Below are 26,815 nucleotides of genomic sequence, written 5' to 3' on the forward strand. Positions count from 1 at the left end.
CATACAATATGGTTTATATATTTAGCCTCTGCCAAATACTCAAAATTCCATTAACTGCTCAGATTTGCTACACCCATAAAGATCAGAGCTGCTCTTATGTTAGGTAATAGTATTACTAATACTCAATACTGTCTTTTTGTTTTGTTAAGTAGAGATTGGATGATGCTGAAGAATAATATGACTCTTATTACACTGGACAGGAATATATATCCCTGTTACTCCTGTAACTGATATTTGGAACAGCAAGCGGTAAGAGGTTCATTCTGAGCAACCGAGAGGTTCTCATAATTGACAGGGAAATGCTAAAAAAAAAAAATAGTCTGTGACCATTCCCTCAACTGTCCTCATCTAGTTCACTTCACTGTCAAACGGATGACACAGCCTCCAAATACTGCTCTTGAACTTTTAGATGTAGCAATGGACAAAACTATTATTTTCCTATTTACAAGATGACTCTTCAAAACATTGCAGTCTTTTCCATCAAATGATCACCAATTTGCAGTGAGTCATTCCTATTGGAAACTCCAGGACAATCTATTGAAATGTCCTGTACCAAAGACTATATATGAAGGCCTCCTACAGGCTATTTTTCATACAACTTGCTGCAGCACAGGATGGTCTGGCGGGAACATATTATAACTGATCTTTCCACTGGTTGTCTGTCTAGGCCTGGGTCCAATTTAAGGGTCCTGGTCTTCATCTGTGGAATCTTCAAAGGGTTTGGCTCTGGTCTCAGTGACCATTTGTTTTTCCAGGTCCCAGGACACTAATGATATTCAATTATGAATCCAGTGGATTTAGGTGTACATTTTGTTGGTGGAGAATAATGGCATTGTCAGTGGACGAGCTTAGGAATTTGTTTCCACCAGAAATCAGACTGAGTCACAGTACTGCTATATACAGGAAACATGGCAAGCCTCACCTCTACCGGGAGGTGCTTTTCAGCAGATCCATTACACTTAAAAAAAATATGTCTAAGGGCACACAAATGTCACCATAGTTTGTGATGGAATTATAATATAGAAACTGTTGAGAGAATAAAGGAAATAGGGAGGATTTATGGATTAGGACTATTTATTTTCTAATGACTGCTTTCCTGGATGGTTGTATTATGATTAATCCTGCACCCTCTGGTTTTGGTGATAATGGGACTGGAAGGATGTTGGCCATACCATTTCAGGAAGATGAAAGCATTTTTGAAGGTGGTATAAGAATACTTGGAATCAGGGAAAAAAAATAGGATTCTCATCCACGATTGTGTGTGAATTGCATCCAGTGTACAAGGAGACTGGAATACCTATTTAAGCACCTAGCTGTTGCACTGTGTCCATTATATGACTGAGAGTGTCAAACAATGCAGCTATGGTCTGGAGATATGAAAATCAAAGGGAATGATTGAGGGGGACTTGGACTCTTTATTCCAGGGGTCAGCAAATACCAGCCTGCGGCCACAATCAGTCCACCAGGGTTATCCCCTGGCAGGCCGCCACCACTATATTTACCTGCACCTCCACAGGTACAGGCAATTTCAGCTCCCATTGGACATAGATCAGCATTTCTGGCTAATGGGAAATGTGGGTAAAGGTGTTTTGACCTGTTTCGCTTCCAGAAGTTCCCACTGGCTGGGAATAGTGATCTATGGCCAACGGGAGCTGCAATTGCCTGTACCTGTAGAGGTGCAGGTAAATATAGTTATAGTGGCCTGATAGGGCCAACCCTAGTGAGCTTGCACTGTTTTATTGCCCATCCTTGATTTAGTTTCTCTTTTTGTGAGTAGGGGAGATAGACAGATGCAGACAAACAACATATAAGTTGAAAGCATGATTTTAAATACTGGATACATTGTCTGAGCCAGCTGTATCTTCTCAGGAATTCAGAGCTGATTGACAGTGACTCTATTCACCACCTCTTATGAATCCTAATCACAATCAACCATGATATGATCATAGATGAAGCCCTCATTTTGAAGACAAAATGGAACCGAAGGGATGACACTGTAGATTTATTATTAACCCAAATATCTTTGACTGATTACTTTGTTCAACTTGAAACAAGGGAGATGGGAGGAGATGGTGAATCCATCTCATTAACATTTGGCTTTAAAATGAAGAGGGTTTCCCAATCTGATACTGGATTTGATACCACACCAGGATGGGGTAACGAAGCAACTAGTATTGTTATAAAGACTATATTGCTGCACCACACTCAGTACTAATGGAGTTCTTACCAGATGGGGTAGTGTGTTGGATTAGCACAGGGAGCTATGCTTGCAGTCACTAATCTAGGTACGTACATCTTGACTTTGAAGCAATTTTATGGATTTCACTTTTCTGGCACAATCTGTATTCTGAATAACAATTAGCTTGTACATATTATTTTTCTCTCACTTTTTCTTCTTCTGCTATGGGGAAAGGGCAGCTGATTCACACTGCCTCCCACTGGATTTGGGTCCTTACCTAGAAAAGGTAACAAAGCCCCAGGCACCAATGATGGGACTCAGATAGGTATTTTAGGTCAATTTTTCCAGAGTTAGGATTTTATAAGAAAGATAAAAGAAATTTGAAAAAAAAGCAAACTTCTATTAGCACTTCAGAAGGGAAGCATCCTGATCCTGAGGCGAATTATTTTTACTTTCAATTTAACTTCAGAGTCTGAATGTGATAAACAATACAATATTTATTCTTATCTTGTTCTGTGATTTTATGTGGAACAAAAAGCAGACAATCTTTGAAAATTTGGAGAAACACACACAAACTCCTCAGTCTTAGAAAGAACAGCTAGAAGGTCAAATGAGAGCAGATCAACGTGCATTAGCAAACTGTTAATGCACATCTGTATGATCCACACAGTTAGCCCATGACAGATTAGAAGGCCGTAGTTTCCCATCCTAGGTTGCTGTGAATGTCATGTTTGTAGACAAGCCACTATGGACTGACTCAAAACCCGCTGACATCAGTGGAAAGACTATCGTTAATTTCAATGGCCACAATGGAGTTGATTACATTTAAATAAGCTTCAGATAAGCATCCCAAATCGTGAATCCAAGAAGAAAGTATACATCCTTCTGTGATCCAACAATCATCAATGAAGGTCTCCACACAAATACATGTACTTGCCACAATCTAGTGGCATACCATGATTTTGGCAATATTTGGCAAACACTCGTGAAAACCTAACCGGAGAAAGCAGATAAGTTTGTGAGATTTTGACGACTGTGAGGTTTGTGGTCCATCATTTTAGTGTTATGTGGTCAGCTTAGTGTACCCTTGACTGACATTGCTAGTCTTACCTGAGTCATTTGGATCTCTATGCCACTGTTACCTAATAAAGTTGCAGCAATAATCTGTTTACACACATCAGAAATGCTGTATTGCTGGAAACCAATCCTTAAGTACTTACTTAACACTTACTCAGGCAAAACTTCTGAAAAAGGTGCTAGAAATTTTGTCTAAGCACAAAACAACATATGGATACGAAGGTTTGGCCAGTACATTTAAAAAGGATAACTGTCAGGAAAAACTGACTCACTATTTTGTCTTCTGATTAAAATCCCCAAAAATGTGTATGCCCTGTGATTAGGTTTATTCCATTTTCTGATTTAATCTCTGATTTCTCTAAAGTGTTCACCACTTAATAAATAAATACAAAGTTTCTACTTTACTCGACTTGCCATTTAGTGAAATGCTAGGTGACAAATGTCTGGTATTGCCTTGGTTAACTGCCAAATCCCTATGGACAACAGCAGCAGACATGTTGTCCTTTGATGTAGTTATCAGAATTTCTGTCACCAAGAAATGGCATAACCCACTGGGTAGGATCTCAACAATTAGCATTCCTGATAATGAAGTATAATTCCTGAATGTTCTATTGGAACTGTGATAATTCATGACTGGAACTAAAATATAACAGCATGCATAATATAGCAAGTTTGCTGCAGAAACAGAAATAACTTCTTCGCTTATCATCTAACCAAAGTCATTCCAAACCACAAAGGGTATGTCTACACTTGCACCCTAATTCGAACTAGGGATGCAAATGTAGCCGACCGAAATTGCTAATGAAGTGGGGATTTAAATATCCTGCGCTTCATTAGCATAATCTCACTCACGCGCTATTCCGATCGCCAGCTGATTCAAACCAGGAAGTGCACCCTGGGCCATGTTAGTTTAAATGAAACCCCTTGGTTCGAACTAACGTTACTCCTAAAAAAAAGAGGAGTAACGTTAGTTCAAACCGAAGGGTTTGATTTGAACTAACACGGCCCGGAGCAGACTTCCTGGTTCGAATCAGCTGGGGATCGGAATAGCACATGGGCGAGATTATGCTAATGAAGAGCGGGATATTTAAATCCCGCTTCATTAGCAATTTCGGTTGGCTACATGTGCATCCCTAGTTCGAATTAGGCTGCAAGTGTAAACATATTCAAAGAGAATTTAATTGAAAATAAAGTTTTTTACATTTCAAATGTGTTGTGCTGCAACATTCCAGATAGGCCATTAAGTTATGCAAAGTTGATTTATGATGTGACAAATTCCCAGAATAGAGCACAATGCATCAAAAAGTTGCATTTCACTTAAATTTGACTAGATTTTATCTAATTAGTATTACACATGGCAAATGGAAAGTGGGTAATGTATCTATCTGTATCTGTTTTCCCCACATCAAGAAAACCTGAAGCTTTCTTAAGATTTTTGGTCTCTTCTTACACTTCATTTTTAGTTAATTCCAGTTAGATGATTTTTATTCAAGTTGAAAATGAAATCCAACTTCTTGTTGCCTCGTTTTCTGGGAAGTTGTGTCATATCATAAATCAAGTTGGCTTGACTTATTACAATGCATATGTACTTTCAAGTGGATTTAGGCAATTAATTTGAAAATTGAGTACTGTTTTTGATCTGAAATGACTTATTGGGTGATCAGGAAAAAGGCAGGTAACGAGAAACATCAGAAACATATTCTATTTCCAAGCACATTACAGCATCAGATTTTCTTTTTGAACTTTATTTCTTTAAGTTTTACATCTCAGGCAAAACAAGTTTATCAGTTACTTCTGAAGACTGGGATTTTTTTGTGGGATCAAGGAAGCTTTTTGGTTCCTCCCAACTTTGATGGTGGCTTTTCATAGTTATTCCAATGTGTGATTGCCATAAGATAGACAGAAAAATTGAGAATGTGTGAAAACAGTAACTTGTTCATCTGGAAAACCCATCTGATGAGTGAAATAACAGAAAAAAATGGCCTAAATGGGGATAAATATCCTGCTTCCTAAACCCATCTGTCGTAACTCCTATAGAAATTCTTTCAAAAGCTTATAAATAAAGAGAACATCTATTTGGGAGATCGGCAACACATTTATTTGAGGCAGCAAATCACAACATGATGAGTAATTTGGTAAAGAACTGTAAAAAATTCACCAGCTGCCATCTACTTCAGGCTGAACCAAGCTTCATTTTTGTATATTATATGTATGGTATATGCTACTAGCTCTTTGAACAAAAGATGGTGACAAACAGCTCTAAAAATTTCCAGTCCAGCTAACATTTAAACAAAACTGTTAAAGATAAATTCAATAAACAAATATTTGAAATGACCATGGAAAAATTATTTGAAAATTAAAAGTACTCATTTCGCAATATGAATTACATTCTCTAGAAGCATTAAAATTCTTCTTCCCTGCTCTTCAGTGTACATTTCATTAAAACATGCTTTGCTCCTGGAGAATAAGTAGAAATAAAGAGTACCAGAATTTCTTCTGCTATATGAATGGAATGAAAGAACAATATGCGTCAAACTTCACACTGTCTGAAGCTTTTGTGTTTCTGTATAAGCATATGAAAATATACCCCTACTAAAAATAGGCATATGTTTCCAGGAGAGCTTTAGGTATTTTAATATTAAGTAATCAACAGTACCATTTTCTTTTGTCATAATCTCTCATCTTGTTGACAGTTAGTAGAAACTGACTTGACCCAAATCCCTGATGTGAATTTATTAAATTTGGTGAAATGGAACCTTGTGAATCTGGCCCATCTCAGTTAATTACTCAGGAACAGCAACTGCATTGTGGGGAGAGTGGTTTTGTTGTTCTTGTTATTGTTGAGATTTCTTGTAAAGTTATTAAATTATATATGAATGATTAAAAATCAAGCAATATACAACCACTAGTATAGTAAATTTGCTTGGTAGCGCTACACATTTCATGTGTTTATGGCTGACATTTTTACAATTTTCTCAGTAATTAAATAATTTGATAAATACTGGACTAAACAGTAATTATTTTTAAAACACCACTTTCATTTAAGGTCAACTTAATAGGTCAAATAAGGAAGACACTATCTTTGTCCAAATGACTACTTGTAACAAAATAAAACAATTTTAGTATAATAAACATAAAGCTGACCAGAGTGTGCCATTATGAAGGTGTCGTCTGCTTGGAAATAGAACAACATAAGATCAGGAGATTCAGTAAAATCTAAAAAGCTGGAATTATGATCCCAGGAGCTAAAGAATTTGAAGCAGAGGATCAATGTTTTGAAATAAGCAGCATCAAGACAGCAAAAGTCTGTTATGGTCCCTGTAGATATACTTAATGTAGAGTTTGCAGAACCCAAAGAGTCTTAATTTATTATTTTTTTTCTTCCTTATCTTTTAAGAGAAAAAAACCCTAAGGTTTCCCAAACAAAATGTTTTCTTATACTGGATTTTTCACTGAATTAAAATGTGGGTGTTGTAGTACAGGTTGAACCTCTGTGGTCTGGGACTCTCTGGTCTGGCAGGACCTCAGATGTTGCTAGTCTAGAGAGCCCCAGCACAGAGCTTGCTAGTGGCTGGGAGCAGAGCTGGCGGGCAAAGCCAATAGTCTGCAAGGTTGGGAAGCTGGTGGGGGCATCAGAGCCTACGGGGCAGAGGGCTGCTGAGCCTGAAGTTGACAGGGCTGAGGGTGGGGGCTGCAGACCTCACAGATGGCAGGGCCACTAGTGCCAGCCAGTCTGGCAAGGCCACAAAGCCTGTAGGGCTGCTGCAACTAGGGGCCTGGGGCAGCAGTGGCACGTAGCTAAAGAAAGGAGCCCAGCGGAGAGGCTCCTTCCTCCCCCCTGCCCTCTCCTCCTCCCCTGCCGACTTTCCCTGGTTTGGAAAACACTCTTGTCCAGGACAGGTCATGTGCTGAGGGGCAAGGAAGTCCAACCTGTAGTGCTTATCTAACCTTCATCATACTAGCCCTAAGTACACAAAGGGGGTTAGATCAGGTTAAATGTCATTCAGAGTTGTGGATTTTTCAATCCGCTGAGTGGAATAGCTGGGTAAGCCCAACTTTCATAACAGAGACCAAGTCTGAGTCACGTTCATCTCCCAGACAAAGAGCCCAGTTTCTTCCATTTTTACAGTGGGGTAATTCCATTTATTTGACTGGAGATTATTCGTGTAAAGCAGAAGTGATGCAGTGGTCAGTCAGACTCAGAGTCTGCTTAAGGAATTCCAAATTGTGTACACTAACTGAATGTCAAACCCTACTGACGTCTCATAGGAATGTTACCTGAGTAAAGTTTCAGGAGTGTTTGTTAACATAAATACTAATTTCTGATGCTAAGGGTTTGTAACTCAGCATTAGCTCGAGTTATAACTCTATCATTGCCCCTGTTGCCCGTACATAAAAAAATTGTATAACAAATTCCCCTCTACATAGGGCACACATCCATTAACGAAAATAACAAAAATAAACCATGTATGTCCTTGAAATATTTTTCGGTATAAGAATAAGTTTCAGTGGCTGACAAGCTTCCTTTTCATTTCACACAATCTTTTAAATTGAACCAGAAATTGAACCTGGTTGTTGGAAAGAAACCACCAGGGTTTGAATTCTTTGAAGGGGGATTCAAAATGCAGATGGTGATCCAGAATCAGTCTTCATATGGACATTGTATTAGCACACAATATTTTTGTTTGCATTTCATTTTCATATTATCTTGTGCACTCCAGAGGCAAAACTTACACTCTACAAAAATAATGATGTTTCAGGAATAAAAATCAATTGTGGCAGGCTTTATACAAAGAGGAGGATGAAATCCTCCAACAGGAAGAATAGTAATAGAGACGTAGCCATGTCAGTCTGATCTTGCTAAAACAAAAAGAAAAACTATGTAGCACTTTAAAGACTAACAAGATGGTTTAATAGGTGATGAGCTTTCATGGGCTGGATGTGGGTCTGGCCCACATAAGCTCATCACCTATTAAACTATCTTGTTAGTCTTTAAAGTGCTACATAGTTTTTCCTTTTGTTCCAACAGGAAGGGGAGTCATTCCATCCCTTCTTCAGTTCTAGCATAGGGTATACTTGACTCTATTGTTTCAAAGATTTAACGAAGGTACAAGAGACACAGGATGTGAAAGCATGTGCTTCTTTTCTTGCATCAGAAACACCCTCCCCCCATAATATACGACCTGATCCAAAGCCATTTAAAATCAAAGGAGTCTTTTCATTGGCTTCATTGTTCTTGGTATCAAGCCCTTAAACACACCTCCACAAACTGTTAAGAACGAACATATTAGTAACTTTGGCTTATTAACACTCCATCCCTCCATTACATAAATTGCTAGTAATCTGGCAAATGTTCTTTATCGACGATATTCTAGAACTAGTAATAATTCAAAAGTAGCACTACTTGCCCAGTCAAAATCACTTGTCTAACATCAGCAAGTGAGCACTGTTAATCACTGGTCATTAATAATTGTGTTTAAGTCTGTCAAATGCTGCTGTAAATGAAAGATGAAGCATTGCATGAAGTCATGTTAAAATGGATAGAAGGATGGTTACTTACCAACAGGGCGAGCTGTAGACATTACAATGGTGTGGTGAGAACATAAAAAAGAAATTAAAAAAAAGAAAAGAAAATCTGTCAGAATGCATGACGTGTAATGTTACATTTAACTATGGACACTCCAGCCATCATTAAACTCACAAATGTCAATGTGAGTAACATACCCAGCTTTATTTTTTGAGAATTATTGTTATTACATTTTTTGGATAATGTAGTTACACAGCTTCTGGATGAGTTGGCTGGAACCAATCATCTAAGAAACATTTTTGATAGGTTCATATGTCATCAGCAAATATCATTGTTAATGCTTGATTGCAGTAAAATAGCTTTGGATTAGCACAAACTTCTAGGCCCTGATGAATACATCCATTCAAGCCACAGACTGGCAAATGTCATGCCAATAAATGAAAGGCATCACTGTCTGATTTAAATACCAAATGTATTTTAAGCATGGCCAGTCAGTACTGTAGAAAGAGCTGGAGAAAAGCCCAAGACACTGTTTTTCCCATCCACTAAAGCTTACAGCACATCACTTTTTCCATACTGACAGGGCTGATGAAAATATAACAAATAGGTTGGAATGGCCAAAGGGATTTCAATTCAGAGACTCCCAAATTACTGCTTAGATAAACTTCTATTTCCTAAAAAATTGCTGCTGAATGATCGACAGGTTAATTCTGCTTCAGACTGATATTGAGATTGAAAGCAGTTTATTGCAACAAGTGATTTCTTGATTATAGCAGTATCCAGCCCTTCAGTGCACTTGAGTTTGGGGAGAGAGCTGTCAAGCCTGCCACTGTTATTTTAGAGGAGCTTAACATTTGGACAGAACATTCACTTGAGGTTAAAATCTGGGAAGATGAATTTACCTTATTTTAGCAATAGAATGAGTGTTACCTACTGCAGAACTACAAGACTTTATTAGCAACCCGGTTCATTTACTCACTCCAGGGTTGAACCTACATTTTGAAGAACCCGCATGTAAAATAACATATTTGGGGCCTATTCAGTTTTCACCTGTCCTATATCCTGAACCTTACACTGCCATAACTACATCCTTTTACCATGTCCTGTCTGCAATTCACCACAGTGCATAGCAACGTCCACATGCTCTCTTTGTTAGGCTTTATGGCTTTCAGTAATATGAAATATCCTCCCCTTGCACGGACTGGAAAAGAAAAAAAGTGCAAATTCCCAATTACAGGTATGAGGTTTCAATCAGGGAATTCAAATTCTGTGGCTAATGACTTCAAATGGTGCCATTGGTGAGAGCTGAGGATTAAGCTGCGATAGCCAGGCTCTGTGTGTGTGTGTGTGTGTGTGTGTGTGTGTGCGTGCGTGTGTGTGTGTGTGGACATGTAACTGCAGCACTAGGTTTTCAATGAACATGCAGGTTACACAGGGCTAGAAGCACCCCAAACAATGAATTCCAGTGATGAGTATCAGTCGTTTCCTCCCTTTTCATAGGACAAAAATAGAATATGATGAAATCAGGTAATTTTGTATAATAACCTTATATTAAGTAGACTAATGACACACCCTAAAAATAAGTTAGATAATTCAGGGTTAAGACCTTCATTAATTAAAACAGAAACAACTCCTGATCCCTTTGAAGTCAAAAGGGATTACCCAGGGATCCTTTGTTTCCAGAAGGGGAGTGCTGAGCATTCAGCATTGAATTTCTTGGCTTTTCTCATTTTCTATCACATCCTGAATGTTTAATATGCTTGTAATACAGTGGATTCTTTTGTATTGAATAAACACTTTGCCTATGGCCTGTAGATTATAAAGCCAAGAAAAAAGATAATAAGAAATCTTCTCGAGTGTAGGAAAATCAATTAAATTATATATTTCCTTTTTCCACCTTAATTTGGTCAAGTTCAAGCTCCAGTGAGTTCAAAGGATTTTTGCTCTGTTCTAGTCATTGCTCATATCACAAGGCTAGGCTAGTAAAAAAGAAAGGTTTGACCTGATAATGTATACAGTGGACACAAATCTCGGAGAAATTAAGGCCACTAAACTAATGACCAGATTTATTGGGTATTGTGACAAAGGAAGTGTACAGTTTTTGAGAGTTAATTCTTGTGCCTATTTTTCTTAAATTGCAAAATGGAAAAACAATCCTCATCACAAACAAATAGCAAGTAAATCCATTTTTCAGCTTGCAATAGGAAAGCCACATTATCAGTTATTATCTAAAGTGAATATTATAACAATGTTTTATCAGATGGATTATCACAATACTCTCTTTTCTTTGTTACGTATTACTATCCCTCTTCCCCCGAAAAGACACTGGGTGAGTGTTTTTTTCTTTGAATTCAGCAAATCAAAATGAACTGTGTCCATGCATTAAATGGATGGAAATGGAAGTCAGCCTCTTAGGTCAGTTGACCCTTGTTCTAATAAAGCAATCCATAGAGATTTTGAACATTTGATTTAATGTGTATGGGGGGAAAAGAAAAAAAAAGAGATGATAAAACCAAAAAATGTTTTTATTAACCTTTCACAGCTCTACTGAAAACCTTCATCATGCACCAATAAACTGTGAAATGGTGTCTGTGTGATACCCATTGTATCAAAATTGCAGTTTATTTTTTAGAGAAAATAAAGTATTTTAAATGTCATATTATATTTACTCTTATGGATTTTGTTCATATTTTTCCTTTCTCTATAATATTCAACATCTCCACATGTACTGGGGCAAGTATTTTTTGAAAACTCATTATGCTGCTGGGTTTTTAAAGTGCCTCACTACATCAAACTACACTATATAAAAAATAGGTGAGTACCAGTGTCCAAAGATATTTCCAGAGGAATATGTAATGCCTTAACGTATTATACTTAACTAAGTCTCTTATTTCTTGGGATGGTGCTACTCTTTCACATGAAAATGGCAAAAAGGTTCTATTATGTATTGTTTGACATTAAAAAAAATATTGATTGACTTAAGCATAATTTTATTACAGAAGGAAACATGGAAAAATAGTCTACACAGGGGCTGCGTCTAGACTGGCAAGTTTTTCCACAAAAGCAGCTGCTTTTGCAGAAAAACTTGCCAGCTGTCTACACTGGCCACGTGAATTTCCACAAGAACACTGACTTCCTACTGTCTGAAATTAGTGCTTCTTGCGGGAATACTGTGATGCTCCCATTCAGGCAAAAGTCCTTTTGCGCAAAGCTTTTGTGCAAAAGGGCCAGTGTAGACAGCTCAGATTTGTTTTGCGCAAAAAAGCCCCGATCGCGAAAATGGCGATCGGGGCTTTTTTGCACAAAAGCGCGTCTAGATTGGCACGGACGCTTTTCCACAAAAAGTGCTTTTGCGGAAAAGCGACCGTGCCAATCTAGACGCTCTTTTCCGCAAATGCTTTTAACGGAAAACTTTTCCGTTAAAAGCATTTGTGGAAAATCATGCCAGTCTAGACGTAGCCAGGGAGAAAAGACAATATAAACTAAACTAGACACATACATTGATACATACATGCACACTTAGATACATGTTTGTTCTTTCAGTTACAAATAGTGGGTCAGATCCTCAGCTGGGGTGAAATCTTTGCCCAATTATAGTTATTTTACTCTTGACATCAACAGGGCCAGGATTTCACCGTTGGTGAAATTCAATATAGCTCCACCAATTGTGACTGATCTATGCCAATTGACTCCAGGGGAAGATGGGGTCCACTATGTCAGAAAACATGACATGCTCTCAAATACTCTAGCACTCACCTCGAACTGTGAGAGTAGCAGATGCTTCCACTTTTCCAACTCGATTCTCAGCAATGCATGTATAGGTTCCCTCATCTGTGCTCATGGCCTTTTTAATGCGCAAGGTGTAATCATCTTTGATGTCATATCTGCATTAAAGATACAAGAAAAAAGGAAAGACATTATGTTGCTGACAATAAACCTAGAAAAATTTCTCACCTGGAGAGTACCAATCTGATTCTATCTTGAATATATCTCTGGAAGATAATTTATTATCTAGAGTTAGATAATTCCACCAGGCATTAATCTTCATGACATTTTTATTGCACTATGCATTAGTTAAAAACTTTACAGCTATAAAATTAGTAGTGCTATGTTCACTCAGTATTAGGGCTTTATTAATAATATCACTCACTCTGCCCTTGATCTACAGCAATATGATAAAATTAAGCTATCAGACATCAGTTATCAATATATGACAGCTCTGGTTTATCATGGCTTTAACTACATGAGCTGCATATTTTACTTCTGCTACTTTAAAAAGTGTTTCCCCCTAGCAGGGCCTTAATAAAATTGTCAGACCATGGATGGGGATGGGGCAGGAAATTACATCACACTCATTTATGCACAATGTGCATAATAAACACCATGCCTTGCATGGTGACAAGTATCAGAGGGGTAGCCGCGTTAGTCTGAATAAATAAGAAACATTTTTGTTACATTTTTTCTCATTTTGTTTGTTTTTTTCTTTTTTGTTATTATTTATTCTTATACTGGCTTAAAACTCAATGTATTTTCATAGTTTACTTCAGTATGCAACGATCATTAATTTGTAAATCTTTTTTTATTTAAATTCAGAAAGATATTCAGATTTCTATTGCAATCATCCTGAAAAATACCCTCTTGATAAAATATTATGAATGTTTTAAGACTTGATTCATTGAAGCCAATGGGAATCCTTGTCTTTTACTGATCTCTGTGGGCATTCTCAACCCCATAAATGTTTTTATGGGATATATTTTGCACCTCAAATATAGTATTCTGCCGTAAACATTTTGAAAACTATTTTGTTGGGAAATAACAACCCTACTACACCTGAAGCTAACCACGCTTCACCCTAACATTTAGTTGCAGATTTGTCAGCTCCCAGGATAAAGAGAAGGATGCTCTTGAGGTTACAATGCCAGACTGGACATCCAGGGAGCCAAATCTTATACTTAGATCTTCAAAGAAGTACTGTGTGACCTTGAGTGATTCATCTGCATTCTGCCTCTATTTACTTATCTGTAGAATGGAGATTGTGGTATGAATTCAGCAAAGAAATTAAACACCTGCATAATTTAAATGGGATTTAAACACATGTATAAATGTTTTGCTCAATTGGGGCATAATTCAGCTTCTTCCCTTGGAAATATCCTGAAGTTGTGTAGTATGAATCTGAAGTTATTAATACTTGTAAATCACTTTGAGAACCTTAGATGTGAATTATTGTGCACATGCTTATTATGTGTAGGATCAGCCTCCCAAACCCAGGATTCTCAGGTGTGGCAGGGTCACAGATGTTGCTAGACCAAGGAAATTTGGGAAGCCAGGAGTGAGAGCCAGCCGTGAGAATGCAGAAGTGGCTGGGCCAAGCAGTGGAGCCCCAGCCAGGCTAAGGAATCCCTGGCGTCAGCGGGACTAGAGGGTGGAGAGCCCCACCCCTGCCAGGAACCCCTGGAATCAGTGGGGCCAGGTGGTGAACAGTGACCCCCTACCCCAGTGAGTGAATCCCCAGTGGCAGTGAGGCCAGGCAGCAACTGGGCACTCCCAGACCTGGGAATTCTAGAGAACCCCCAGTGGGAGCAGGACTTGCTCTGGCAGTGGGGCTGGTGGCAGCTGAGTGGCCCCAGACTGGGAAACCCCCAGCAGCAGCAGGGGCAGGCAGGAATTTGAGGAATATCTAGTAGGGGGCTCAGGAGGCAGAATTGCCCCAATAAGGGAACTTCTGTCAAAAGTGGGGCCCAGCACTGGTGGGGAAGACTTGGCCAAGGAGCCCAGAGAACCCACAGTGGCAGCAGGGCCAGCAATGGCCAGGCATTCCTAGACAGGATCCTGGGGAATTTTGGTGGCAGCATGTGGGCAGCAGGGTGGAAGCCCCGGCCTTGGGAACTCCAGGGAGAGGAGCCTGGGAGTGGGGCTGCCAGCAGGGGAGCATTGACCTCCCTGATTTGGGAGTAATCTCCCTGATTTGGGAGCCCTCGGGTCCCCAGGGTGCTGAACCAAGGAGGTCTAACCTGTATTATTATAAAGCTACTGAGATGTTCAACAGTGTAGTAACAAAATTGTTGGCACATTAACCCATGAGAATATTTGTAGAGATGATTAGAAATCAGAATTGCCTTATTTCATATTCTGATCTGTGATACGAAATTGTTCCATTTCATATTCAATAAATGTATTAGGGCAGCAGCTAACAAAAAGAACAACTGAGGCTAACCATTCTACCACTGGAGTACAGGATATTTGTGTAAGTACTTGCCACTTATTTACTTAAGAATCATATTCCATTGTACTTTGATTCAGTATTCCAGATGTATCTGATGCTTAAATGATATTCTAGAGGGCAAAGCGGGATGGTGCTGTTGTGTATTCCAAACCTTAAAGTCATATTCACTCTTGGCACAATTCCATTGAGGTTAAAAATTCTGACAGCAGAGAATCTGGCCCTCTGTTCTTTGAGCAGCACTAAATTATTGCAAATCCATATGCAGTTATGGCACATTTCTTCTGGGATGTTGCACTGAATTATGTAATTTTGCACACTGTGTTGCACTAGTCAATGACAAATGGCAGTCACTGTTTTCATAGCAGAGAAAGGCAAATGGAAGCAATAACTTCCATAAAATCACAAGAATACAACACCCATTTCCCATACTGATGGAGAAACTATTGTCTTTGGCAGCCAAAGGGCTGCAGATGAAAAAGAATGCTTATTTCCTTAACACAGCGACAGCTCTAGAGGAGTAACACACGTGGGGCCACATTCAGCTCCTGTACTATATTCAGAAATGAAGACTTACTATCACATACAGATTAGGCAAGAGTAGAAAAAAATCTATTGTGCACGAAAGCAGCTGTCCATTTATTTTGCTGACATGTTTTTGTTTGGTTAAGGAAAGACAATATCCAAGTAGCACTCTTGCCACTGCTGGGCTATAACCAGAGAAGCAGCATGACTGTGACTGTGACTGACTGTTTGAACTCTAATGCAGGCAGTCGGGGCACGACTCTGCAGTCTGCTGTGGGCTGCAGCTGACTTGCTCATCTTCGTCTCACGGATGTGTTGGTCCTGGCATGCCAACCAGCTGCTTTGTAAGCCTCAGCAGCCTTTATGCTTGCACCTGTCCATCATGCAGACTGTGCAAAAGCTACTGGTGAGTATACCAGCCGCCTGGCATGCCAGAACGCAGAACTAGAGCACAACCCTAATCACCCACTTGGATATTGACATGGAGGGTAGAGTAAACATGTCCCTATCAAGGTCCAATCATCAATTGCTTCAAATTGAGGTCCAGGCCTTCTTGCTTGCCCACCCGCCAGGGCCTCAGTGGGTTACTGGCCCATCCTGAAAGAACATGCCATCTAGCAACTAGACCAGTTCATGGAGACACTCGTGGGACGCTACAACCATCTGGTGTCCTAAAAGATTGATGCAATGCCCCTCAGTCATCTGTTCCATCCATACTGTCCACACAAGTCACCATGGTTAAATGATGAACTTTGACAGATGAAGCAGGCGGTAAGGAGACTTGAAGGAAAATTGGCTCTAAATCTGAGCCACAGCAGAACAAAATGACCCTTTGTGATAAGCGGTGGGGACAGTGCATTTTTCTTCTCCACCATCATGGTCTTTATATTGTCACATCCAGAAAAACTGTTGTGGATGGTGAACAATCTAACCAATTCAACATGCCTTCTCCCAGTACCAAAGTCCAGCATTGCCTATTGCAAAAACCTTGCTTCTAACTTTGCAGGCAAGATGGGATTGGTGTCACTGACCTTCTGAACCATCGCAACTAACTAACTGATAGGTGTTCTCAGACTAGGAGGTTCTGAAGGCTCTAGGATAGTCCAATTTATGACATGAAAACTGGTCTCCGGTCTCTTACCATTGATGAACGGTATACTACATGTAGGGATGTGAATGGTTAACTTGTAAGAATCATCCTTACTGGGTAATGCTTACTGGTATAGTTAGCCAGTAGCACGGCCTGGCAAGATCAGCCCTCTTTACCATGGGTTGGGGCTGGGCCCACCACACCATGCCATGGGCGAGCTGGAGCCCCTCGTTCCCCTCTTCCCTGTTTAAGTGGTTAGCCAGTTAAAAATAACATTTAACTGGTAAACTGACTAAACGGAATTTTGCATCCCTAATTACATGTGTTTAAATATAAATATGTCATATATGAATGATAACCTAGAGTCCTAAGAGAATGCTACCGTGTGATAGCTCTTGTGAACTGAGGATACATAACATCAATTTTAAAGATTTTTTCCCTTTTTTCCCTTCCTTGTTTTGTAAAACTGGAGCAGTGCATAGAAGACAGCACAGATTGGTGAATTTCGTCCTTCATTTGCTAGCATGCAGCCACACAGCTATTGAGAGCAGTGACAACTAGAAGCAAAGTAATTTATCAGTGAAAACTCTTGACACATGCACAGTCTTCTTCATGTCACTAACTCTTTGTTACTGTAAAAATATTACCATGCAGTATGATTAATTTCATCATAGCTCCAGGTAAGAATGACCTGAGCCACTGACTAAGTCCTATACAATTAATAACTTAGCTTACACTTGCTATATATTTTAGAAATATGCATCTGTGTATCTGTCCATCTGTGAGTTCATTTGTTCAAGAACTCTTCCTAGAGAGCTAAGATTACCAGATTTGTTATGCACCTTCCTCACATGACTTAAAGCAAGCTCAGGAGAAAGGGACATGGAATGGAGAGTTCTGATAGGAGGGACAGTTATGCTATGTAATGACCATGGGGGGGGGAGGGGCAACGAGTGCCGGGGACAGTTATACTGCAATGACTACAGGGGGGCCACTGCATCAGTGAGACAGTTGCAAGCTGGGACCAGAGCTCTGCATGTTGCAGGTCACTGGCCGTGGATGAGTGGACCCCCTGCACTTAAGCCTCAGAACAAGCCCTCCCCCCCTTGCCCTGGGCCCCAGCACTGGACGGGAGGGAGCCCAGTTTTGCAGTGGCCACGTAGTCCCCCCCACACCTCCGGGGGGAGCAGGAGTCAAGGCAGGTCGTGGGAAGTGCAGGACACAGACGAGGGGCTGGATGGTTGGAGGGGGAGGTGCTTAGAGGAGCCACCCGTGGCAGGGAGGATATTGCTGCTATGGAAACCTCTGAGGGGTAGGTGGGGCTGTGCTGTCTGGTTGGCAGCTTCTCTCTGGGGGCCACAGGACCCATTTTCAAGGTAATTTTAACTCCAACTGATTACGGAATGAACTCGTAAAGTGTTAGAACATTCATCCTGTACTTAAAAAATAATTAGGGTAAATTTGGGGACGATACATTGCACAAATGTAGAGCAAACAAGCTGATTCTCCATGTTAAGGGGAAAAAAATCAGTTCAGTCTTAATTAACTATGCAGTCACAAGCACTTCTGGTACAATATGCATAATGTCACGAAACACCTTTTGATATACTTACCTGAATATTAAAAGCTGTTACCCAAGCTGCTGGCAAAATTTTCTATAACGTGCAGCCCCCTAATGTGTAGTTGGTGCAGGTATAGAGATTGTGTGTATGTGCCTGTGTATATAAAATATTTACTGGCATCTAATAGCTTTTAAATAGTTCTTTTGTTAAACAGTTTGAGGTACTTAACCTTTACTCTTCAGCCATCAGTACAGAGTAGAGAGGATTTTTAAATAAGCAGTCATTATATGTGCGGATAAAAACCAGCCACTTTAAAACATCATATAAAATTATTTCTGTTCTACAAGTAACAGTTAGAATGGGTCTGGCTTTAATAAATGAGGGGGAAAAAAGAGAAAGCGAGCAGATGAAAAAACATTGCCGGTGAGGAAATTCTAATAGAAATTGGGTGATTCTGATTGTGAAATCTGGCAGTCTTTGGCATATATGAATGCACTCATTGTTGCTGGTTTTGATTAATGACAGTTGTACAATAGTGTGCTGACAGTCGCTGCCATGCAGACACATTTTTTTCTGATATGAAACACTGCTGAAAAAATGCAATCCAATCAGATTTGGCCCCCGGACAACATGTGCTATCATCACTGTACCGTGAATTGAGATTGATTGGTAACCAGCTGTGACAAAGTGGGGGAATGAAAAGAAAAGAAAAGAAAAAGAAAAGAAAACTGTGACAAAACCATTACCATCTGTTTGACCAAATAATGAATAAAACAAAACAAATTAATCTACAATGCTTAAAAATAGCTAATATATTGAGGTTACCCTCATGCAGTAGTTTGAATTTAAAAAAAAATCAAAACTCTTGAGTTAAATTATTTTTCTTCACTGATAATGAATTTTCCCCATTTTTTGAAACTTAGTTTGGTATTTGTTCAGTACCCAGACATCTCTCTGAACTTAACAAATATCAAAAGGGAATACACTGGAAATGTGTGAAAGTTTTGACAAATCAAATGTTGCATAGGTGATTGTTAAAAATGAAGAGTTTTGGATTTGCTATTTTCTATTTCATAAAAGAGTATAAATATACACAGTACGATACAAAACACATTGAAGGCCAGATTTCCAAAAATGTCCATGCAATTAAGCACAGAATATACTCATGTGCTTACATGCCTACTTTGCATGCACAATTAGCACAACTGTGTCTGCAGCTGCAGTCATTACACTCATAGAAGACCTGGTAAATGTCTAACTGGTGATGTGAGTGTGCATTTTCTCTGACTGCATATTCAGTCATTGTAACTGTGAATGCAGATTAGATCCATCAAAGGGCATGAATTTTCGCATTCATAATGTTCTGCAAACATGACCCTTATAACATTAAGGTCTCTGCAGAAAGCAGTGTACAAAAGGAAGGACCAGATTTCTCACTGGTGCTAATTGGTGAAACTTAAATCAATTCAAGTCACAACAGTTTATGCCCTCTGCAGATTTTCCTCCAAAGTATGTCTAAGCCATTATTTTTTATTAGAAAGAGAGTTTGTATACAGATGTCTTGTAGCGATCACAAAAAGTGAGATACTATGCTTCATTTTATAAGTTTTCAGTTTGTCAGGCAAATTAAAAAACAAAACAGAAAAGTTCCAAGATAATGACATTATTTTATAATGGAAAGCATTAGTCAATATAAAGATTGCTACTAGATCATCCTGTAATAAACATTTTCTATTTTGCAGTAACTTGGTAGTATTTTTATGTTTAAATGTGTTGTTTTAAGTAGGGCCCTACCAAGTTAATAGTCCACAGGCATAGGGTTTTTAAAATAATCAATTCCACATTTTCAGATGTTTCACTTTGATCAGTTGGTCCACTATCCCTCACACCGGAAGTGCCAATCACAACATGACATTCATATTGTTCTACACCCTTTCTCTTGCCAGGCTATCCGTGCCACCAGACATCTGATCAGCATAGTGCACCACAGTTCAGAACCCCTAAACGATTCCCCGCTCTCTGCTGCACAGGTTGCTGGCATTACTACCCTTACGTTTGCGCTGCTGTGGGTGTCACTCCTTCAGAGCTTTAATGGCACTTGCAGCAGCAAAGACGTAGGGGTTGCAGATTATAGGGAGTCGTCGCTTTTTGCGGGGGGAGGGGCAAAGATTTCCCTCCACAGCCTATCCAAGGCCCCTTTAATTCCTGAGTGTTTGATCTGGAGTCAGAGAGAGGCAGATCTGGAGATGCCCCAGCTGGGGGTTCCTAGTGTGCACCAAGCTATTCTCAGGGCTGGGTCAGACCAAGTGTTCCCTGTAAGCTGAGCGCTTGAGTAGCCACACAGGATAGATTCAGGTGTTGCCTAGCTGATTAGCAGAGCGCCCACAGCATGTGTTTCTATTGGTGAAGCACATCCACACAGGCCTTGGTGCATATACAAAAATTTATTCCACACATGGATGCAAAAAAAATTTGAGGGAACACTGGCCAGCTGCATCTCTGGGAACATGCCCTGCAGCTGCTGGCTGGGAGCTCAGCATTGAAGGCAGCTCAAAAGTGTATATAGAAAAGATGCATGTAGGCTTACAAAAAGACACTTTAAAACATCACATACAATTATTCCGACTCTAAAAAGTTAGTTAGAATATCTTTAATACGTCCGAAAATAAAGAGAAAGTGAGCAGATGAAAACACATTTCTGGAAAGGAAATCCTAATAGAAATTGGGTGGTTCTGATTGTGAAATTGTGCAGTTCTCTGGCATCTATAAATGCATTCATTGCTGGCTTTGATAAATGACAGCTGTACAATAGTAGTTCATATACACTTTAAATTAGATATACGATACCTTTATGTATCTTTGAGCCTGGGATCCCAGCTGTTGGTGTGGTTCTGAGATGCAGTGCACAAATGGCAGCCTGATGCACATAGTGGCTACCTCCCTGTACACTCCCTTTACCCTGGGCATGACCCCTACTACCAGTGGCAGGGTAGAGGCACATTATAGGATCTGCGATGCTGTCCCTGTATCTCCTAGAATTCACCATGCGAGGGAAATCCTCACACAGCTATTTAAAAGGGCTTCAACCAGGCAGGCCAGGTGAAACTGCCAAGGTATGACCCAGGATCTGACAAGGGACAGAGCTAAGTGGCATAATTTATTATACATCTGCTATTGGCACCTTAGATACTTGGAAAGAATTTTTGGCCTCATCTAAAAACATTTATGGTGTTCTACCAATACATTTTTACAATTAAAGTACCATTTTCAGCATTAATTGCAGCAATATAAAGTACAAAACCACACGCTCACTTTGCCTTTAACCAGCACATGCTTTTGGCATTCTATATCACTTTAATATATATCAGTATTGCCTGAAATAAGTTAAAATAATATATAACTAACAGTTACATTCATTGTGCAGAACTGCTTTAAGCTCTGAAATAATGTGTGTTGTGTGCAAAGAAGTCTGATTTCCCCCACTTCTTAGAATGCAATGCATTATTTTGTTATTGATATTTATTAGTCACTCACACATACGTATGTATGTATGCATCCCTGACAACTCAAAATCTAAATAAGACAAAATTCACATTGATGGCTTTAGATAAAAAAGAAGGATAATCCATAGCAAAAGACAAAAAAAAATTAAGGTGCTGAGAAAGGACGTTCTACAAAGAAGTCCTCTAACAGATAGATACTGAAGTAAAGTTGTAGCACTAAAACATACACAAAGGACAAAATATTTAGGTTTGACTATATGGCTGAGGAGGGCTTATTAATAGGATAGTGAGTCATCCTCTTCAAGTACAGATAAGGTCAATAATAACTGGAAATTGTTACTACCTGATGACCATGTGAAACAGCTTTGTGGTCTCACTTCAGTTCCTAACAGACACTTCTCCATGCCACAAAAATCGGAATCAGTTGTCACCTTTGTTGGCAGACTAAGTTAAGAAAGTCCACATGGGAAATGGTAATATAAATGTCCCCAGGACCTAACAAATATATTTGAACATATAATTCTCCATGCCAGTTCTTTATAGGTATGTGTACACTGCAGCAGAGAGTGAGTCAGACTTTGATAGCGGGGCTCACACTACCATATTAAAATAGATGTATGAATATTGCAGCTCCATCAGAGGTTCGGCCTAGCTACCCGTAAATCTCCTCAGAGACAAGGGTAGCTCATGCTTCCCCAGGTTCTGCAAGAGCCACATAGCTATTTTTAGAATACTAGAATGGGCCCCAGTACCATAATTCTGTTTATCAGGCCTGGAAGGCTCACTCTCAGCTGTAGCTTATACCCATAATGAATTGGCATGGAGACCTACCCTCCTAGCTCTGAATTGCTTTTTACATCAGAGCTGAAATGTATTTGTCAGGCACTGGGGACATTACTGCTGCCCATGTCGTAATTCATCTGTCAACACAAGACTCTCAAGTCTCAGGGCTGTCAATCTAGTACTTTTCACAGTCACAAAATTCACTTTAAAGAAAGGGGGAAATACTACTTTATGTTCATTCCTGCTTATAAATGTTTTTTTAAGGGTACAGCAAATGGCTAGAATCCAATAACTAAGCTTGAGCCAAGATCAACATCTTGAATTCACTCTGCATGATTTTATATAGCTAAAAGAGGTTGTTGTTTTTTTAAAGAAGTCCATACATGATGCTTGTTAACATTTTGAAATGATCAGTATTTGTGTTGACTGGTCCATGCTTCTTTGCCTTAAGCATGATGATTAACCATGGTAGTCTTGTCAGTGAAATTAATAGAAATATTTTCTAAATTCTATTGTAAATAAATAACAAAGCATGACATGGTCAGTAAAGAGGAAATCATGCTAATATTCTAATTTAAGCATTTTTGATGTTACAGTTGAACTCAAAATCATGTTACAGAAACCAGTTGTTTCACTGTTGTTGAACTGTTCTCATCATAAAACCTAACAACAGAAGTTGGCACGTCAGAAGTTTGTTGGTTCTTACAGTATAAAAAGCCTTGTACAGTGGTTTCATGCACAACCTCTGATTTCTTCTAAGAAGAATTCATCTTTCATATCCTTTACAGGGAGGAAATACACTGAAAATGAGAGAGGAAAATCTCTATGTCCCTTACCTTCTCAACAGTACCAAGGAGCTGGTAGTTATTGGCCCTAATTCCTATTTTTGTTGGTGGAAGATTCATCTTATTTCTCATTCCCAGCTTTTCTGAAAGTGTTTCCATGCAATTTTTTCACACTTTTTTTTAAAAAACATACATTAGTTAATCAAAACATAGTAATTATTTATCAAAGACCCAAATTACTTTATAGTCTTGAAAGAGGGTAGTACATGAAAAAAAAAACAGGTTTCCTTAGTCTGAACTCTAAGAAACTGCTCAACATTTGCCATTTTTTTAAGCAAATGTTATAAACAATGTAATTACCAAGCTTTTTATTTGGCACATCCAAAATTTTCCAATATTACAGAGGGTGAAAGAGTGGAATAGGTCATATTAAGAATTTTTAATTTGAATGCAAATCTACATCATAGAGTTTCAACAGCATTTATTTATTATGCAATAACATACAGAAAAGTGTAAAGCTTGAATCATGCATCAATTGAATAGTATTGGACTGGGGCATTGTTCCAGAACTTTATTAAGTCAATAGAATTTCAGAATTCAATAATTAAAACAAAAAATTAAAAGGTGGAAAAAAACTAAAATTCATCTGTGACCAACCATCAGTGGGGAGCCTGCACGTGCTCCACAGATCACCAGCTGAATGCGGGAAAATGTGAGCATTTCTGGACTAAATTACTAGTCAGGAAGGTTCCTTTAAGTTCATAGTCATGTGATTGTAACGAAAATCTTCCAGATTTGAACTACATTGATGCAGGATTGTCTTCATGAGTATGCAAACAGAGAACTTGCACTAATAACGCTTTTGAGAGCTGTCAACTTCCTTCCTCAACTCACTGGAGAGATGTTGACTTCTAAACGCAAAGGAGAGGGGGAATCCTTAGGGGAAGGGCCAACATGAGAGAGTGCACTGGTGAGGTGCACCACCACGATAGTTGGTCAGAATTATATACGAGCATACACATTCCCAGTTTTAAATGACTTTATGGGAAAACCTCTTCACTTGCTTTAGGATAGCAGCAAATAAACATGTTTGTACTTGCAGTTCTACTTTTGGTCTGATAGGCTGTATGAAATATTTACCATTTATGTTATAATTCACCATGTATCAGTCATGTGCTGTATTTAACTCTGAACAGCAACATTCTCTGGAAAGTATCTCTGATCTCTTCAGTTGCACATAAGTATGCAGGTGGCACATTAAACCTCTTTCTTTTACTATCTCGCTTTGACAAGCTATTTAACACATCCTGTTTTGTCCCCTATGCTCCTCATAAAGGGAGTCAGTCTCTCCTTGATGGTTAGTTTAGGAAGCAAAATGCTGAGAATGGAAAACACTATAGAAGTAAGGTGATATAGAGTGAGTGCTACAGTTAATATGACAAACCTTTCCCCTGATTCCTTTATTTAGTATGGTTAATTGTTATTAATTGGAATAGAAAATTGCTGATGTAACCAAAGATGAAACCCATCACACCATTAAAACGCAGTCTTTCCTCTAATTAATTTTCAGTACACATTAGACTGCATTTTGTTACAATCTGCACCAAGATTAACTAGACCAAAGCACTCAGCACTATAGTGTTATTAACTCATATTTCATTGAAAGGTCATTCTCTCCTTGGCTGTATCTAGAGGAGGCTGCAATTAAATACCAAACTGTTCCATCCACAAAACAGATATGTTGTTATGTAGTGCTTCTTTTATACAACAGAATTCACAATGACACAATTTCATACCTGCTTATTGAAACAGCTTGTAAGGCCTGATCCTGATAGACGTTTGAATCAAAGGGAAATGTAAGTGCTGTGGATCAAATGCAAGTGTTTGGATCAGGCCCGACCTAAATCCTTTTTAGAACTGAACATTTCTGACTTGTATTCATTTAAAAAAATGATACAAGCCTTATTTGAAAGTCTTTCTGAGAAGTCCTACTACTGTAGTCACTAAAGAACTAATTTTTAAAATCCAAACTTGTACTTGCAGTTTTGTGCCTATAGAAATCACCAGGGCCAACCCATCCTGGAAACTAGATCTCTGCCTGACAATGCATGAAAATCAGAAATCTGACTAATGGAATTTATGCCCATAGAGTATATATGAAATTATTTGCCAAGCAATAAAAAAGATACTAGATTTAAAAGTGTGTCAGAGCTACCTCTAAAGCGTGAGCTTTATACCTAAGGACACAATGTAACCAAATTCATACTTGAACAAAATGAGAACTTCTAATTATGACTTGTGACTAAAATTGGTACTTATATTTTTCTCACTTCATCAAATTAAATATGAAATCAAATCAAAATCAATGCTTAATCAAATTAAATATAAAATAAGAGATCTGAATGACTTTCTTTACTTATACCCATAAGTGATTATCCTTTGACAACTCGGGAATGTTTTTTCCAAAATAATGTTTAAAATGAACACTGTCAATTCAAAATAAATAACAATGTCTGCTTTTTATGATTTTCTATGCTGTGTTTCATATAATAATCCTCAATCTCATAACACTTATTAATGCACTTTTTGTAAATTACCTATCACTTTAATTCTGAAGTATAACTTAAGGTTTCCCTGTCTACCTTCTTCCATTGTGTGGATGGTGTAAAAACCAAACATTTTCTGCTGGTGCAGTTGCCACTTTTCATTCCTTAGTACAATGTTCATTTAATCAGACAACATCTATAAATGCCACTTACAAATGTAAGTCGTAATTTCATTAAAGATGTATTTACAGAGTTCAACCAGCTGTTCTGGGCTGGGATAAAAAAATCCATGTGACTGCTACTTAAGATATATTTAAGGCAACTGATAAATACATTCTCTGAGGTAGCCTTACTGTCACGAAGAGCTGGCACTGCTATCTTCTGTGTAAAAGGTTTAAACAGTTATTATGGCATGTCATAAATTTTAACTTGTAATTGCAAATCTCTTCACTTCCTCAAGAAAAAAAAGTCCCGTATTACTTGCTACATAATTACAGGCTATGCAGCTGCTCTCTTAGACTTTACTAGAAAATTTGAGGACATGAAACAACACTGCACAAACTCTATTCAAATGTTATTAAATAGAAAGCCAAAGAAAAGTCCCCCCACCGAAGAATTTCAAAAAATAACAATGCCCTTCTCCCTGTTCTAAGGATTAAAACAAGCAGAGTCATGATTTAAGTAAGGCCATATTTGGTTAGAGGCCTTAACTGTAACTGCCCATTTCTTAGGAGTAAGTCAGTCCTATTTACACTAAGCATGGACCAAGGAGAAAACTGGACATACTGATCTTTTTAAAAAATACTATGTCCTTGTCCTTCTGTCTACCATAGCTACTTTGACATCTTTTGTCCTCAGTTTCTCTGATATCATCTTTGTCCTGTCTACCTGTATCATCATTTATATGTCAAGCTAACTTTATTCATGAAGTAGTGAACCTAATATTTTAGCTAAGGGCATTAGGCTAGTGGCTCCACAATCTCCTGTTCATCTTCAGCAGTTTGACACAAGTCATAGT

The 26,815-nt window shown here is 38.7% G+C and overlaps 1 protein-coding gene across 21 annotated transcripts in view; it reads right to left on the reverse strand.

Moving 5' to 3' along the window:
- ROBO2 (roundabout guidance receptor 2) overlaps positions 1 to 26,815 on the reverse strand; it is a 621,912-nt gene that overhangs the window by 136,483 nt on the left and 458,614 nt on the right. For 15 of the 21 annotated variants that reach the window (XM_089773474.1, XM_089773465.1, XM_089773469.1 and 12 more), the window contains 2 exons: positions 12,540 to 12,667; positions 8,817 to 8,828 (listed from right to left, as the gene is read on the reverse strand). In XM_089773474.1, coding sequence (XP_089629600.1) covers positions 8,817 to 8,828; positions 12,540 to 12,667 — 140 coding nt within the window. The remainder of the gene's footprint in view (positions 1 to 8,816; positions 8,829 to 12,539; positions 12,668 to 26,815) is intronic. The other 6 variants (XM_075909831.2, XM_006136940.4, XM_089773463.1 and 3 more) reach the window with 1 other exon arrangement.

Source organism: Pelodiscus sinensis, chromosome 1 (assembly GCF_052426305.1).
Source record: "Pelodiscus sinensis isolate ZL-2025 chromosome 1, ASM5242630v1, whole genome shotgun sequence".
Lineage (NCBI taxonomy): Eukaryota > Metazoa > Chordata > Testudines > Trionychidae > Pelodiscus > Pelodiscus sinensis.